The sequence below is a fragment of the Erinaceus europaeus genome, chromosome X (assembly GCF_950295315.1).
Source record: "Erinaceus europaeus chromosome X, mEriEur2.1, whole genome shotgun sequence".
Taxonomy (NCBI): Eukaryota; Metazoa; Chordata; class Mammalia; order Eulipotyphla; family Erinaceidae; genus Erinaceus; species Erinaceus europaeus.
Window position 1 is genome coordinate 68,586,885 of NC_080185.1, and position 17,698 is coordinate 68,604,582.

The 17,698-nt window shown below is 38.2% G+C and overlaps 1 protein-coding gene across 1 annotated transcript in view; it reads right to left on the minus strand.

Moving 5' to 3' along the window:
- DIAPH2 (diaphanous related formin 2) overlaps nt 1-17,698 on the minus strand; it is an 816,245-nt gene that overhangs the window by 779,240 nt on the left and 19,307 nt on the right. Inside the window, exons 2-3 of the mRNA XM_060182500.1 lie at nt 3,904-3,936; nt 628-804 (exon numbers count right to left, since the gene is read on the minus strand). Coding sequence (XP_060038483.1) covers nt 628-804; nt 3,904-3,936 — 210 coding nt within the window. The remainder of the gene's footprint in view (nt 1-627; nt 805-3,903; nt 3,937-17,698) is intronic.

A 17,698-nucleotide genomic window follows, 5' to 3' on the forward strand; every position in this document is an offset into this window, starting at 1 on the left:
AGAAAATGGAGGACCCCCCACCCCAAATCTTCATCTGCACTATTCCAGCCTTTAGGTCAATGATTGGTAAACAATTTGTTTGGCTTTGTATGTTAACTCTTTTTCAACCACCAGGTTCCAGATGCTAGCATGATGTTGATCAGACTTCCCTGGACAGACAACCCCACCAATGTGTCCTGGAGCTTTGCTTCCCCAGAGCCCTTCCCCACTAGAAAAAGAGAGAGACAGGCTGGGAGTATGGATAGACCTGTCAACACCCATGTTCAGCGGGGAAGCCATTACAGAAGCCAGACCTTCCACCTTCTGCATCCCACAATGATCTTGGGTCCATACTCCCAGAGGGTTAGAGAATAGGAAAGCTATCAGGGGAGGGACTAGGATACAGAGATCTGGTGGTGGGAATTATATGGAGTTGTACCCCTCTTATCCTATGGTTTGGTCAATTTTTCCTTTTTATAAATTATTTTTTTTTAATTAAATCATTCAAATGATTGCTTTAGCAACACATTTCTGGTCTATTTTTTCAGAATACAAACACCATTAATATAAACATACCAATTATTTAAAACTTACTTCAATCCTAGGCACATTTAGATCAAAATAATAATAAACTGGAATCTAACTTACCATCATTTTTTCAAAGAGATCCAGTACTTCTTTTTCTGACAAATTCGAAGATCGCTCATCATATAAAGGTTGAGCTGCTGGAAACTCACTCATTACAACTTGAGAATCAATAGGATGTTGAATAAGAGGTTTTTCTTTTTTGACAGTAGATTTTCTAAAACTTGTAATTCGGTCACGCTGCAAATAGAAAAATTAAAAAATCCTAAGAAATTTCAACCAACGTGTACAGAAAGAATTAAACTACCAAAATGCTACATAGTGTATATATTATTATCTTTTGACAAAATGTTATTTTACACAGCAAGCTACACTTAGAGACTGTACTATTTTTTTTTAAGATTTTATTTATTTATTGATGAGAAAGATAGGAGAAGAGAAAGAACCAGACATCACTCTGGTACATGTACTGCCAGGGCTTGAACTCAGGACCTCATGCTTGAGAGTCCAGCACTTTATCCACTGCGCCACCTCCCGGACCACGAGACTGTACTATTTTAAGACTTTCATAAAGTTTCACAAAATTGCTCCTATCCCTAAAAAGTCTGATGGGTACAAAAGTATTTCTCAAAAGTAATTGGGGTCTCAAAAGTAATTGGGGGGCATATGGTGGCACACCCAGCTGAGTATGCATGCTACCATACCATACCATACCATACTCAAGGACCTTGGTCTGAGCCCTTAACTCCCCACCTGCAGGAAGCTTCACAAGCAGTCAAGTAGGGCTGCAGGTATCACTCTTCTCCCTCTCTAGCTCTCTCTCCCATCTCAATTTCTCTATGTCCTGTCAATTGAAATAGAAAGAAAAAAAGATGGGGGGATGGCCACTAGAACAGTAGATTTGAAGTCCTAGCACTGAGACCCAGTGATAACAGGAAAGGGGAAGGGAGATACCTGACAGCAAAAGCAACCAAATAGTAATAATAATAAAAATAATAATAATAAAGTAAAGCTAGCTTATGTGAAATGATTTAATTAAATTGTAATAATTAAATTATCCACATACAGGACTACTGTGAAATTTAAAATTTCTGTTTAGTGCACATAGTTGCTATTTTTTTTCAAAGGATTTTCTTTTCTTTTATATTTTTATTGCCACCAGAGGTATCACTGGGCTTAGTGCCAGCATTACAAATCCATTTGCTCCTAGTGGCCATTTTTTATTATTTTTTATTTCATTATCTATTTATTTTTTGCATAGAGAAAGCCAAAAATTGAGAGGAAGGGGGATACAGAGAAGGAAAGAGACAGAGAGACACCAGCAGTACTGCTTCACCACTTGTAAAGCTTTCCCTCTGCAAGTGTAGACTGGGGACTTGAACCCTTGTCCTTGCCCGTTGCAATATGTGTGCTCAACCCGGTGCGCCAACATTCAGCCCATATTTTTCCTCTTTCTATTTTATTCGATAAAACAGGGGGGGATTGAGAGAGGAAGGGAAGATAGAGAGGGAGAGAGAAGGAAAAGATCAACACTGCAGACCTATCTCACCACTGTGAAGCTAAGAGCTGCAAATCCTCCCTACTGCAGGTGGGGGAGTGGGATCTGGAAACCAGGTTGTTGTGCATGGTAATGGTGCCCGTAACCAGGTGTGCCAACTGGCCCCACACATATTTGCTATTTATGATTGTTGTTACTATTATTATTACTTTTACTATTATCATCTCCGCCTCCTTTTTCTCCTCTAAAAGGTGGTACTAGCAAGGAAGTAAAATAAAAGCTAAAATCTCACCTTTCCATTTACTGAAAAAAGATTTCAGAAATATCCAATTAATTATTATTAAAAATTATTTTATGGATAAGAACTCTAAACCGTTGAATCCATATACAGTCTCTAAAAATTAGATTGCTGTTCTCATAAAGTGAGCTAATGACTGAAGTTGTATGTAAAACGACCATTATGTTTTAAGCCACACATATACAAATGAGATCAAAAATTAGAAATGACCATAAAATTGAATGCAAGTCAGCTGTATTCTGGTTTCTGTTAGGAAGCACATGCATACTCTCAGCTCACATTAGTCATGCAGCTATAGCATATCCATTGAGGACAGTGTGTCTTCACTGACATGTTTCCAGATCCTTATAAACTACTACCATAACACAAAACAGAAGTTATTGTTATTACAGCTTATATAAAATCCCATTGGTCCCCATTAAAAAATACTTTTATTTAGATTCAAAGAGCACTTTGTTTAAAAAGCTGTACTTTGAAAGAAATATGAGTAAGTGTAAGCAGCTTATTTAGGATTACTTGGTTGCTTAAAAAGATATTATATAAATCATAATACTTTCTAACAGAGAAGAAAATTGAAAATTCATCTCAACTAATAATTCTTGCACAGAAAAAATTACTTCTGATTTCTAACTATATTTAACTCTTTGAGGAAAACTGAATTAGTTTAGATAATGTAGTATATTTTCAAATAACACAAGAGCAATAAAAAGTAATCCCAAATAAACTGAATAAATACCCAACAGTAATTTTATTAACAGGTATAGTGGACATAAAAGCATTTAAATATGCAATCAACATTAAATCAATATATCTCTGGTGCTTTCTCTTCATAAGACTTATTACTTACTTTCAGATTGCTAGTTTTTCTGAGTAGCATTACTGACATATATAGTTAATCCTTACTATGCCCTTCATTTCTTTCTAGAAAACTGTCTTTTACTTTCAGTTACATCTTCATAAGAAAATGAGGTTAAGCCATGTAAGTTCACGTCTTTAATCTCTGATAATATTTTATATTACTTGTAGATAGGATATTTCAGGGGGAAAGGGCACTGATTTAAATATTTTTAAATTTAGCTATACAATATTTATACTTTGAGTCCATAATTTTTAATATGATTGAATAAACTCCAAAATACTAAAACATGTTAAACATAACAATACATACATAGTATATCTCTAGCTTTTCTATTTTGAATTAATTATGCAATATTAATATTCATATTAATATCACAATTTACTTAGCTATAGTAAATGGATACTTCTATATTTTACAAACATATATATTTATATATATGTATTTATATATTTTGTACAGGTATATATAGAATGATAATATCAAGACTGTGAGATCTCATACAATCATTCATGTTAATATTCAAAAAGAAAAGTCTATTAACTCTATTAACAGTTATCCTAATATATGATACCATATGAACATTAACACATTTTATTTCTTGCATATATCAATGCTGTAATGTCCATCCATTTTAATAAAAGACAACATGCATAATAAAATACCATGCTACTAGGACCACCTTACCATATCATCTGCCAAAGTTTTTATTTGAATGTTCTATTAAAACCAAAAGAGGAAAAGAGAATACTTGTCAGGTAAGAGAAACTCACAGATCAACCAAGAAAATAATAACTGAATTATTATTTATATTTTACAAATATAGTAAATAAGTATAACATTAATACGTACACATATTCTTATAAAATATTCGTTAATTTTATTAGATAAACAGAAACTGAGAGGGAAGGAGAAGATAGAGAGGGAGACAAAGAGACACCTACAGCTCTGCTTCACTACTTGTGAAGTTTACCCCTGCAGGCAGGAACCAGGGGATTGAACCTAGGTCCCTGCACATTGTAACATGTGTGCTCAATCAGGTTCACCAACTCCCAGCCCCCATACACATACATTCCTGTGAAAGAAAACAAAGTCTTGTTACCTAAAGCCAGGGATGTGGCTTAGCAAAAAAAGCATTTTCCTCACATGGGTGAGACCCTGGGTTAGAGCCCAGGCACTACATATGCCAAAGTGGTGTTGTGGTTTTCTGTTGCCTGTTTTGTGCTTGAGTGTCTATCCCTATCATTTAATAAACAAATATTCAAAAATCCCCCTTCTTTTTTATTTTTCCAGACCATTTTATTTAAGATATAATGTTTTTATAGGACAGTTATTGAAACACAAGTGCAGTTTCTTATCTCCCTATAATAAGACAGAAGGTTAATAATAAAAATATACGAAGAGCTCACAGAACTCAGAAACAAATTAATAATAATAATAATAATAGCCCCATTAGAGAATGTCAGAAACCGTTCTTAAGGATTAAAAGTGAAGGCTCGAACTCCATCCAAGATGGGTCAGAGAAGGTAGGTTCATTGTTCTTAATAGCTGTGTAGTATTCCATTGTGTATATATACCACAGCTTTCTCAGCCACTTATCTGTTGCTGGGCACCTGGGTTACTTCCAGGTCTTAGCTATTACGAACTGTGTTGCTATGAACATAGGTGTACACATTTATTTTTGGTTGGATGTTATGAAGTCCTTGGGGTATAGCCCTAGGAGAGGAATTACTGGGTCATATGGAAGGTCCATGTCTAGCCTTGTGAGAATTCTCTAGATTGCTCTCCACAGAGGCTGGACCAATTTACATTCCCACAGCAGTGCAGAAGGGTTTCTCTGTCCCTATAGCCTCTCCAGCATTTGTTGCTGCTGTCCTTTTTGAAGCTCCCCAGACAGTAACTTGGACCCACCTGCATATCAGGCTCAAGGGGGGGAAAGAAAAAGAAAAAAACTAGTACAGTCACAGGCCTTTTGGAATATAACTAAAATATTCCTCCTAGCTATCTAGAAAATGGAGGACACCCACCCCAAATCTTCATCTGCACTATTCCAGCCTTTAGGTCCATGATTGGTCAACAATTTGTTTGGCTTTGTATGTTAACTCTCTTTTCAACCACTAGGTTCCAGATGCTAGGATGATGTTGGTCAGACTTCCCTGGACAGACAACCCCACCAATGTGCCCTGGTGCTCTTCCCCAGAGCCCTTCCCCACTAGAAAAACAGAGAGACAGGCTGGGAATATGGATAGACTCGTCAACACCCATGTTTAGCGGGGAAGCAATTACAGATGGTTGCTCTGTAACAAAAGCAAAGGCAACTGACACGGAAGACCATGTGTAAGTCAACTGAATAATTATTTATGTACTTATCATGTTCAGGGCTGGGCATTAGGGATACTGTGGTAAACAAGATAAGCAGACACTTTTCTTTTATGAGATAGCACTTTTGTTCAAGACAGAATGATAAAATAATAATCACATCAGAAAAATTCTGAAATCTTAGATAAAGTAGAACCCTATAACAATCTCCCCATGTATGTATTACATTATAAGGTTACTTAAGTAAAGTCATCCAAATGAACAACCAATCCGCATTTGAAGTCTCTGGGCAACAGCCATGCCCAGTATCTACTAATATTAGCAAGAGTCACATAATGAAATAGTCTCTGTTCAATGTACTGCATTCCAACTTTTCAGATTTTGTGCTCACCCTGACCTTCACTAACCAGCAAAACAAATCAAGACAATTCAAGATAATTCAATCACCTGGTAACCAAACTGAACATTCTGTTCTGTTCAGGCATTCAAGTACTATATTATCAAGATTTGTTTTAACTTGAGTACCTCTCAGTTGTGTTTATTTTACAAAGACTGTGGTATGCAACTTATTGTTAGAATAGAGGTCAACATAAAGATTTGATTCTAAAATAACAAGAGAAAACATTGGCTGTATTTAAAATTACTCCAAAACACTTCTTCATTTCCTTTCTAACTGTAAGGGTCATTTCAGATACACATATGTGCTCCTAGACATCCATTACCATTATTATTCATGAGCAATCGATAAATCAATTGGCAGTGTGATAGGCACTAGCAGTTAAAGAATGAGAACCTTTTTGTCAAAGTGCTTAAGTCTGTAATAGTCAAGAAGATGAAGTTACAGACATTAAATAGTGATTCTCTATGACTATGCTCTAGTTAGCATCTAAAGCAGTTCATTTCATAATTTTAAGAAAACAATTTTTTATATTTTGCAACCATAAATAAGAACCTCATCTCAAATTAACTGCCAAATCAAAAGCCTCAAATTTTAATCCATAATAGTTCTTGGCTATTAGAGATCAAAATTCTTTCCACTATTCTTATAATAGAAAAAATTCCTATGGAACTTTAATATTTTGTTTTAGTTTCCTTTTTAAACATTTTATCTAGGGGCCTGGTGGTAGCACACCTGGTTAAGCGCACATGTTACAATACGCAAGGACCCAGGTTCGAGTCCTGGTCCCCACATGCAGGGGTAAAGCTTTGCAAGTGGTGAAGCAGTGCTGCAGGTGTCTCTCTGTCTCTCTCCCTCTTGATCTCTCCCTTCCCTCTTGATTTCTGGCTGTCTCTATCAAATATATAAAGATTAAAAACAAATTAAAATATAAATAAATAAAAATAATCTTTTAAAAAGATTTTATCTGTTAGTAAATGAGGAAGAAGAGGGAAAGGGAGGGGGAGGGAAGGGGAGGGAACAAGAGTATTACTCTAGCAAATGCTTTGCTGCAGATCAAACTCAAGACCTCATGCTAGAGTGCCGAATACTTAACTCACTGCACCACCACCCAGGCCATCTCTTTCTGTTTAAGGTACAAAATGCATACATGCCAAAAATAAAACTACTAGGATACCACAGTAAAATGCCTTAGTTTTCTTCACACAACAAAATTGATGTTAGATCCCAAAGCATTCAGAGAAGGGCTGTTATTTACCTAAAGTCAGAAAAATAATAATTTATTCATCATAAAGTTCAAGTAGTGAAAACACCTAGAATTGCCAAAACCATCTTAAGGAAAAGAAACAGAAATGGAGGCTTCACACTCCCAGACCTTAAACTATATTATAAAGCCATCATCATCAAAACAGCATGGTACTGGAACAAAAATAGGCACACAGAGCAGTGGAACAGAATTGAAAGCCCAGAAGTAAATCCCAACACCTATGGGCATCTAATCTTTGATAAGGGGGCCCAAAGGATTAAATGGAAAAAGGAGGCTCTCTTCAATAAATGGTGCTGGGAAAACTGGGTTGAAACATGCAGAAGAATGAAATTGAACCACTTTATCTCACCAGAAACAAAAATCAACTCCAAATGGATCAAAGACCTAGATGTCAGACCAGAAACAATCAAATACTTAGAGGAAAACATTGGTAAAACACTTTCCCACATACACCTCAAGGACATCTTTGATGAATCCAATTGCAAGGAAGACCAAAGCAGAAACAAACCAATGGGACTACATCAAATTGAAAAGCTTCTGCACATCCAAAGAAACTATTAAACAAACAGAGAGACCCCTCACAGAATGGGAGAAGATCTTCACATGCCAGACATCAGACAAGAAACTAATAACCAAAATATATAAAGAGCTCATCAAACTTAGCCGGAAAAAAGCAAATGACCCCATCCAAAAATGGGCAGAGGAAATGAACAAAACATTCACCACAGAGGAGATCCAAAAGGCTAAGAAACATATGAAAAACTGCTCTAGGTCACTGATTGTCAGAGAAATGCAAATTAAGACAACACTAAGATACCACCTCACTCCTGGAAGAATGGCATACATCAAAAAGGACAGCAGCAACAAATGCTGGAGAGGATGTGGGGACAGAGGAACCCTTTTACATTGCTGGTGGGAATGTAAATTGGTACAGCCTCTGTGGAGAGCAGTCTGGAAAACTCTCAGAAGGCTAGTCATGGACCTTCCATATGACCCAATAATTCCTCTCCTGGGGTTATACCCCAAGGACTCCATAACACCCAACCAAAAAGGGGTGTGTACTCCTATGTTCATAGCAGCACAATTCATAATAGCTAAAACCTGGAAGCAACCAGGTGCCCAACAACAGATGAGTGGCTGAGAAAGCTGTGGTATATATACACAATGGAATACTATGCAGCTATCAAGAACAATGAACCCACCTTCTCTGACCCATCTTGGACAGAGCTAGAAGGAATTATGTTAAGTGAACTAAGTCAGAAAGATAAAGATGAGTATGGGATGATCCCACTCATCAACAGAAGCTGACTTAGAAGATCTGAAAGGGAAACTAAAAGCAGGACCTGATCAAATTGTAAGTAGGGCACCAAAGTAAAAACCCAGTGGTGAGGGGTAGACATGTAGCTTCCTGGGCCAGTGGGGGGTGGGAGTGGGCGGGAGGGATGGGTCACAGTCCTTTGGTGGTGGGAATGGTGTTTATGTACACTCCTAGCAAAATGTAGACATATAAATCAGTAGTTAATTAATATGAGAGGGGGAAGTCAATTGTATGTCTCAAAGTTTCTCAAAAGACAAACTGAATCTTTTTAATATATAGGCTACGTATTTGATATGCGGACTCTCTCAAAAGCCTAGACCAAGTAGATTAGAAGCTTCCAATAGCACAGCTATATACAAGATACTGGGTACTGTACAGCAAACCATAACAAAGGGACTTTTCACAGTTAACCCAATTAACAAATAATGTGATAATAATATTAACTATTGATTGTCTTTTTGAACCCTAAGACAGCAGGAACCTCACATCTTCACTATAGAGCCCCTACTTCCCCCAGTCCTGGCACCCTTGGATAGGGCCCACTTTCCCGTATGCATCTCTCAATCCAAACCAAATAATATTGCATCCGCCGATCACAACCTAACCAAAGCAACGATTGCCATCTCAACATGCTTCACCTCAGACTGTATCCAGAGACTTCACGTGTGGAATGACAACCCTTCAGCTTCATTACTCGGGTTCCAGATGCCACCAGGATGCTGGCTAGGCTTCCCTGGATTGAAGACCCCACCAATGTGTCCTGGAGCTCAGCTTCCCCAGAGACACACCCTACTAGGGAAAGAGAGAGGCAGACTGGGGGTATGGACCGACCAGTCAACGCCCATGTTCAGCGGGGAAACAATTACAGAAGCCAGACCTTCTACCTTCTGCAACCCTCAACGACCCTGGGTCCATGCTCCCAGAGGGATAGAGAATGGGAAAGCTACCATGGGAGGGGGTGGGTTATGGAGATTGGGTGGTGGGAATTGTGTGGAGTTGTACCCCTCCTACCTTATGCTTTTGTTCACTAATCCTTTCTTAAATAAAAAATTTAAAAATAAAAAAAAAAAGTTCAAGTAGAATCCAAGCTCTAAATCTTCCATCTACATTCTGAAATCTGTCATCAAGAATCTTTATCTGTAGAACAATGGTATTTAACATTCAAGCTTGTTGTCAGTATTGGTATTTCTTTTCTTTTTTTTTTTGCCTCCAGGGTTATAGTTGGGGCTCAGTGCTTGCACTAGGAATCCACTGCTCCAGGAGGCTATTTCTTCCCCTTTTGTTGCCCTTGTTGTTTATTGTTTTTGTGGTTATTATTGTTGTTGTGATTACTGTCTTGTTGTTGGATAGGACAGAGAAATATGGAGAGAGGAGGGGAAGACAGAGGGAGAGAAAGACAGACACCTGCAGACCTGCTTCACCACCTGTGAAGAGACTCCCCTGCAGGTGGGGAGCCAGGGGCTCAAACCAGGATTCTTAAGGTGGTCCTTGTGCTTCGCACCACTGTGCTACTGCCCGGCCCCCAGTATTGGTATTTCTTTTTTTTTTTTTTGCCTCCAGGGTTATTGCTGGGTCTCAGTGCCTGCACTATGAATTGGTATTTCTATGCACACTTTGCTCTACTTAGGCTTCTCACCCCATGCCTCCTTCTTTATCCAGCTATCTTCCACTCATCCTCTCTGATCTCAGTTAAGGTTATAGTTGGCCCTCTAGTAGTATCCCATGGTTCCTGATTTCCCCATTAATATAACACATTACTGAGTTATAATTCCCCACCCGAACTGCCCCTGCGGCTACAGACAGACTATGACTCACATAGTCAACAACTGCCACCTCTCCAGATTCAAAGGAGGTCTCGAAACCTTACATCAGGCTCAACCTGATGCTGTTGACTGGCTATGGAAGAAGGGCAAACGCTAGAAGAAGAATTCCCCGCCAATGTTGGTCTTCCTTGCTATAATGTAAATTCATTGATGAAAGAACTAGGTCTCCTTTGATTCCTACTGTGTTCTCAGTTGTTTTTGTTTGGTTGGTTGGTTTTTCTGTTTTTATCACATAATCAGTATACACATAATCATATCATGACTACTTGGGGAGCAGAGGGGAGAGAAAGGAAGATTCATTTGTGAGATGCAAAACCTTAGACTAGGATGGGGGCAAGTCAGGGGAAGGCAGTTACTGTATATAGTTTCATTTCTAATTACATACATTATAGCAGCAGTATACCCAGGCATATGACTGAGGTTTATATTAAATTGAGTAATATATTTTCTTTTGTTATGATTACTATATTTATAATAACCTGCAAATGGCTATGATTATTATTCTGCCATGTATCTACTTCAAGTGGCTTTTATAAGTAAATACACTATTTTATTTTCTGATGTAATTACAAAATTAATCTGACAAAACAAAATGATTCACTCCTTTAATGATTTAAGTGTATGACCTGTCTAAAACTGAAAATTAAAACTTGAGTTATAATCTAGTATTATAGCATACTTTTGTAAAAAATATATAAAAGTAAATCAGTGACTTAAGTTTATTGCACTATTAGTACTTTCTACTGATAATCTTCAATTTGTAAACAATTTCCAATTTAGAAATAGTTTATGGTTTAAAAGTTCATTTTTATGGCAACTGTTTACCTCCTGGAACACGTTTCCAAAGTGTAACTAGGGAAAATGGGGAAATCTGGAGTAGACAACTATCCCCTAAATGCAAACAAGATTAGTTTATTTGAACTAATACAAGATCATTTAAGATAATTAAGATATGATTAACACTAAGAACTTAAGCAAAACCTGATTATATGATAAAATGAAATTATTTAAAATTTCAGAAAACTTAGAAATGGCCTCAGAAATAATTTAGTGTTAAAAAAAAAAGGTATTAGGGCCCATGTGGTGGTGCAGTGATTTGGGTGCTAGATTTGAAAGCATGAGGTCTAGAGTTTGATCGCTAGCAGGCCATGTGTCAGAGTGATGTTCTGTTTCTCCTTTCCACCTTAATACAAGCACATGTCAAAGTAAGTGATTAAAACTTTGGTGTAGGAAGATGCAGTGGGATGAGGTGATGGAAGAGCCAGAGATCAAATCTAAAGCTTCATATTTGCAAAAGAACGTGCTCTATCATTGAGCTATATCCTAGCCACGTATTCTGTTTTTAATAATGCAACATCATAGGTATTTTCAGCCAAAGGACTTTTTTTTTATTTTCCCTTTTGTTGCCCTTGTTGTTTTTATCATTGCTGTTGTTATTGATGTTGTTGTTGTTGGATAGGACAGAGAGAAATGGAGAGAGGAAGGGAAGACAGAGAGGGGGAGAGAAAGACAGACACCTGCAGACCTGCTTCACTGCCTGTGAAGCGACTCCCCTGCAGGTGGGGATCCAGGGGTTTGAACTGGTATCCTTACTCAGGTTCTTGCGCTTTGCGCCATGTGCGCTTAACCCGCTGCGCTACTGCCCAACTCCCTCAAAGGACTTCTTGATGCTGAAAACATGCTTGTTTTTTTCCTTTTCAATTAGACATTAAGATAACAGTGATCCCTCCTATATATCAATATACACTTTTACAAAAAGCTATAAAATATGAAGGGATTATTAACTTCTATATTTATTTGACTTAGTGCCTACAAAGGACACTGACCAGCAAAACAAGTTCTTTTACGGAAAATCCTAAAAACTAATGACAGATAAACATACATATTTGTGTGTAAATTAATCTGTCCAACAACACTCAAGAGAATGTATCAGACGTCCTCTTTATTAAAATATAGAAAACATAGGAATTTCAAGTTATGTTGACTAAATGTTACATGTTCAGAATTAAATTCAATAGCATTTGTTCAAATTTACATTTTTTTCACTGATGAGTAGTTTGTTTTTGAAACAGCTTACTCAAAGATAAGGAAGATTGAAAATGTTACTGTGCAAATGACAAAGAATTATAATTAGTATATCAGCAAAAAAAACATATATGTATATGTTTAAGCATATATAAATATAGATATGCTTAAAAATTCATAGAACTTTTTAAAAAAAATTGTCATGAGTTGCATGTCTACCCCTCACCAATGGGTTTTTACTTTGGTGCCCTACTTACAAAAACAATGAACCCACCTTCTCTGACCCATCTTGGACAGAGCTATAAGGAATTTTGTTAAGTGAACTAAGTCAGAAAGATAAAGATGAGTATGGGATGATCCCACTCATCAACAGAAGTTGACTAAGAAGATCTGAAAGGGAAACTAAAAGCAGGACCTGATCAAATTGTAAGTAGGGCACCAAAGTAAAAACCCAGTGGTGAGGGGTAGACATGCAGCTTCCTGGGCCAGTGGGGGGTGGGAGTGGGCGGGAGGGATGGGTCACAGTCCTTTGGTGGTGGGAATGGTGTTTATGTACACTCCTAGCAAAATACAGACATATAAATCAGTAGTTAATTAATATGAGAGGGGGAAAATCAATTGTATGTCTCAGTTTCTCAAAACACAAACTGAATCTTTTTAATATATAGGCTACGTATTTGATATGCGGACTCTCTCAAAAGCCTAGACCAAGTAGATTAGAAGCAACCAATAGCACAGCTATATACAAGATACTGGATACTGTACAGCAAACCATAACAAAAGGACTTTTCAAAGTTAACCCAATTAACAAATAATGTGATGATAACATTAACTATCCATTGTCTTTTTGAACCCTAAGACAGCTGGAACCTCACATCTCCACTATAGAGCCCCTACTTCCCCCAGTCCTGGAACCCTTGGATAGGGCCCACTTTCCCATATGCATCTCCCAATCCAAACCAAATAATATTGTATCCGCCGATCACAACCTAACCAACACAACGATTGCCACCTCAACATGCTTCACCTCAGACTGTGTTCAGAGACTTCAGGTGTGGAATGACAACCCTTCAGCTTCATTACTCGGGTGAGACCTTTCCTTTTATAGTACACTCTAATTTCATCTCAGGTAGTTCACTTTCTAACAAAGTCCCATAACCTAGATATACACCAGTTTCTGTGAGAGAGAGCTTATGTGCACACGTATCCATAAACTACTGCAAAATATATACCTGAAAGCAGAAGTACACTAGAGTTTGCAGTGAGTACCTCCCTAACACTTCCTCTCCACTATTCCAAGCTTGGGATCTATGATTGCTCAACAAATTGTTTGGCTTCATATGTTAACTCTCTTTTCAATCACTAGGTTCCAGATGCCACCAGGATGCTGGCCAGGCTTCCCTGGATTGAAGACCCCACCAATGTGTCCTGGAGCTCAGCTTCCCCAGAGACACACCTTACTAGGGAAAGAGAGAGGCAGACTAGGAGTATGGACCGACCAGTCAACGCCCATGTTCAGCGGGGAAGCAATTACAGAAGCCAGACCTTCTACCTTCTGCAACCCTCAACAACCCTGGGTCCATGCTCCTAGAGGGCTAGAGAATGGGAAAGCTATCATGGGAGGGGGTGGGTTATGGAGATTAGATTAGGTGGTGGGAATTGTGTGGAGTTGTACCCCTCCTACCTTATGTTTTTGTTCATTAATCCTTTCTTAAATAAAAAAATTTTTTAAAAAATTGTCATGAGTTGTACCCTAAATGTTTTAGCCAAGATTTTTTTTATAAAATTCCTCGTTCTTAAATTGGGTTCTCTTCACATACTGTTTTTTCCCCTCCATATTTATTGCTTGGGCTCAGTGTCTCCACTACAAATCCACTGCTCCTGGAGGCCATTTTTTTTTCCATTTTTATTGGATAAGATAAAGAGAAATTGAGAGAGGAGAGGAAAATAGAGAGGGGAAAGACACCTGCAGACCTGCTTCACTGCTAATGAAGTGACCTCCCTGCAGGTGGGGAGCAGGCTCAAACCAGTATCCCTGTACAGCACCTTGCGCTTGGTACTATGTGCTCTTAAACCAGAATGCCACTGTCCAACCCCCCATACTATTTTCTTTGTCACCAGACTTTATCACTGTGACTCAGTGCCTCTATTTCCAGCAGCTATTTTTTATAATATACGAGAAGCAGAACTAGTGAAGGAAAGTAAAAGCGAGATAGAGAGGAGAGACACTTGCAGCCCTGGTTCACCATTCCTGAAGCTGCGCCTGTGGGTGGGGCCCAAAGGCTTAAACAAGGGTTCTCACATATGGTAATATGTATACTCCACCTAGTGAGCCAATTCTCAACTCTACAAGGTTACAGCTTTTAATGACCTAATCAATACTACTGATGATTTTAATGCACAAAAGACCTGTGTGGTCCTGATACAACACATACATTGCAGCCCATGTTTGAGTCCTAACAATATATCAGAGGTACTGCAGTGCTAAAGAAAACTGTACTCCCTGTCTTCTCTTTCTCTGAATGAAAAAGTAGCCCAGAGTAGTGAAATTGAACATGAGGAAAACCCTGTCTACTCCTTCTTCCACCTTCCCCTCAAAAAAAAAATTACCTCCAATGCTACAAACCAAACAAAAACAAACCTATAGGGTGGGGTATAGCTATTAGGCCTCCCATTCTGGAAATTGTATATAATAGTAGTGCTTCTCAACTTTAGAATACAGAATCATCCAGGCAGCTTATTAATTCAGAGGAAGCCTTTGACAAAATCCAATATCACTTCATGATCAAAATTCTATCAAAAATGGGAATAGATGAAAAATTTCTAAAACTAGTGGACTCCATATTCAGAAAACCTATAGCCAACATCATACTTGGTGCTAAGAAACTGAAGGAATTCCCACTCAGAAGAGGCACTAGATCAGGTTGTCAACTATTACCATTACTATTCAACACTGTGTTGGAAATTCTTACCATAGCCATCAGGAAAGAAATGAATTAAAAGAGATACATATTGGAAGGGAAGAAGTCAAACTGTCTACTATTTGTATATTATATGATAGTAAACATAGAAACTGGCCACCAGTATAGCCACAGGCCCTTTGGAATATAACTAAAACATGCCTACTATCTATCTATAAAACGGAGACCCCCCCCAACACTTCATCTGCACTATTCCAGCCTTTAGATTCATGATTAGTCAACAATTTATTTGGCTTTATATGTTAACTCTCTTTTCAGCCACTAGGTTCCAGATGCTAGCATGATGCTGACCAGACTTCCCTGGACAGACAACCCCACAAATGTGCCCTGGAGCTCAGCTTCCCTAGAACTCCACCCCACTAGGGAAAGAGAGGCAGGCTGGGAGTATGGATCGACCTGCCAACACCCACATTCAGCAGGGAAGCAATTACAGAAGCCAGACCTTCCACCTTCTGCATCCCACAATGACCTTGAGTCCATACTCTCAGATTGTTAAAGAATAGGAAAAGCTATCAAGGGAGGGGATGGGATACGGAATTCTGGTGGTGGTAACTGTGTGGAGTTGTACTACGTATCCTATGGTTTTGTTAGTGTTTCCTTTTTATAAATAAAATTTTAAAAAAGAAAAGAAAATGGCCACCAGGTGCAGTGAATTAGCTGTGCAGGGACGTAGGCCCAGTGATAACCTGGTGGCAAAAAATCAATTAAAATAAATACTTTTAAAAAGAATTTCTGGACTTTGGCACTATTTAACACTATGGGGTATGAGGTATAGTTATTCACTGTGGGATACTTTTTGTACACTCTACATAGGACATCTGTATAGGATGTCTAGTAGCATCCCTATTCACTATATACCAGTAGCACTCACTCCCAAATGTGACAACCAGAAATGTCTCTAAAGACTACCAATGTCCCCTGAGAGGCAAAAATGTCTCCAACTGAGAAAAACTAGTGTAAACAAAAAGAACATATTTTCGGGGTGGGGGGCAGGTGGAAGCACAGTGGGTTAAGTGCACATGGCACAAAGCGCAAGGACCAGCATAAGGATCCTGGTCCGAGCCCCTGACTCCTCACATGCAGGTAGGTAGCTTCACAAGTGGTGAAGCAGGTGTCTCTTTCTCTACCCCCTCTCTGTCTTCCCCTCCTCTCTTGATTTCTCTCTGTCCTATCCAACAGCAATAACAACAATAAAATAACAACAACAAGGCCAACAAAATGGGAAAAGTGGCCTCCAGGAGCAGTGGATTAGTAGTGCAGACACCGAGCTCCAGGGATAACCCTGGAGGCAAAAAAAAAAAAAAAAATTCCTGGAATAGAAAAGAAACTACATCCTTCCTTATACATTTGTCCTAACACAAAGCTCTTTGGACTACATTAGTTTAAAACTGAAAGAAGGATATAAACAACCGGGATCATATTTGGAGGAAATACAAAAATGCTTTGGGGTCTTAGCACATGATGTTTGAAAGGGATCGAGGTTAAGCGTTAGAGTATTCTGCAAGCACCTAGTATAAGGAGGTAAGAAGTTGTATCCATGTGACAACAACTGTACTGTAAACAACCCCCCAAATAAAAATTTTTAAAAGAGGGAGTCAGGTGGTAGTGCAACGGGTTAAGCGTATGTGGCCTGAAGCACAAGGACTGGCATAATGATCCTGGTCTGAGCCCCTGGCTCCCCACCTATAGGGGAGTCGCTTCACAGGCGGTGAAACAGGTCTGCAGGTGTCTATCTTTCTCTCCCCCCTCTGTCTTCCCCTTCTCTCTCCACTTCTCTCTGTCATATCCAAAAAGGATAACATCAGTAACAGTAATAGTAACTAATGCAACAATGAAAAACAACAAGGGCAACAAAAGGTAAAATAAATAAATTTTAAAAAGGGATATTTGAAAGAACTGGAAATCTCTGATTACTTAATCTGCTTAATTACCATCTCTCCCAGTTATGCTTATATCATTGTATGAGTTTAAGACATATTTTATGTTTTAGTTTCAAACTTAACACAAACATTTATGAAAGGAACTAGCATAAACCAGTTACTCATTAAGATTTGCAATCATAATTGTGAAATAGACTGATTCCAAACACTGATATGGTCCTGATCTATTCATTTATCATGCTTTTTTGCAAAATAAAAGACTCCCTTTGCCTAAGAGAAATGATGAAGGCTAAGGTTGAAGGACTAGAATTCATTGTGCATGTCATTATTTAGCATTTAAGCCCATAGTTTAGGATACTATTATTTGTCACATCAACACAAAAAGCCTTTGTGACAAATTTCAGAAGCCTATTTAAAAACAAAGTACTTTACTGAATATGTAATATTTTTATAGCAGCCAATCTTTAGACAA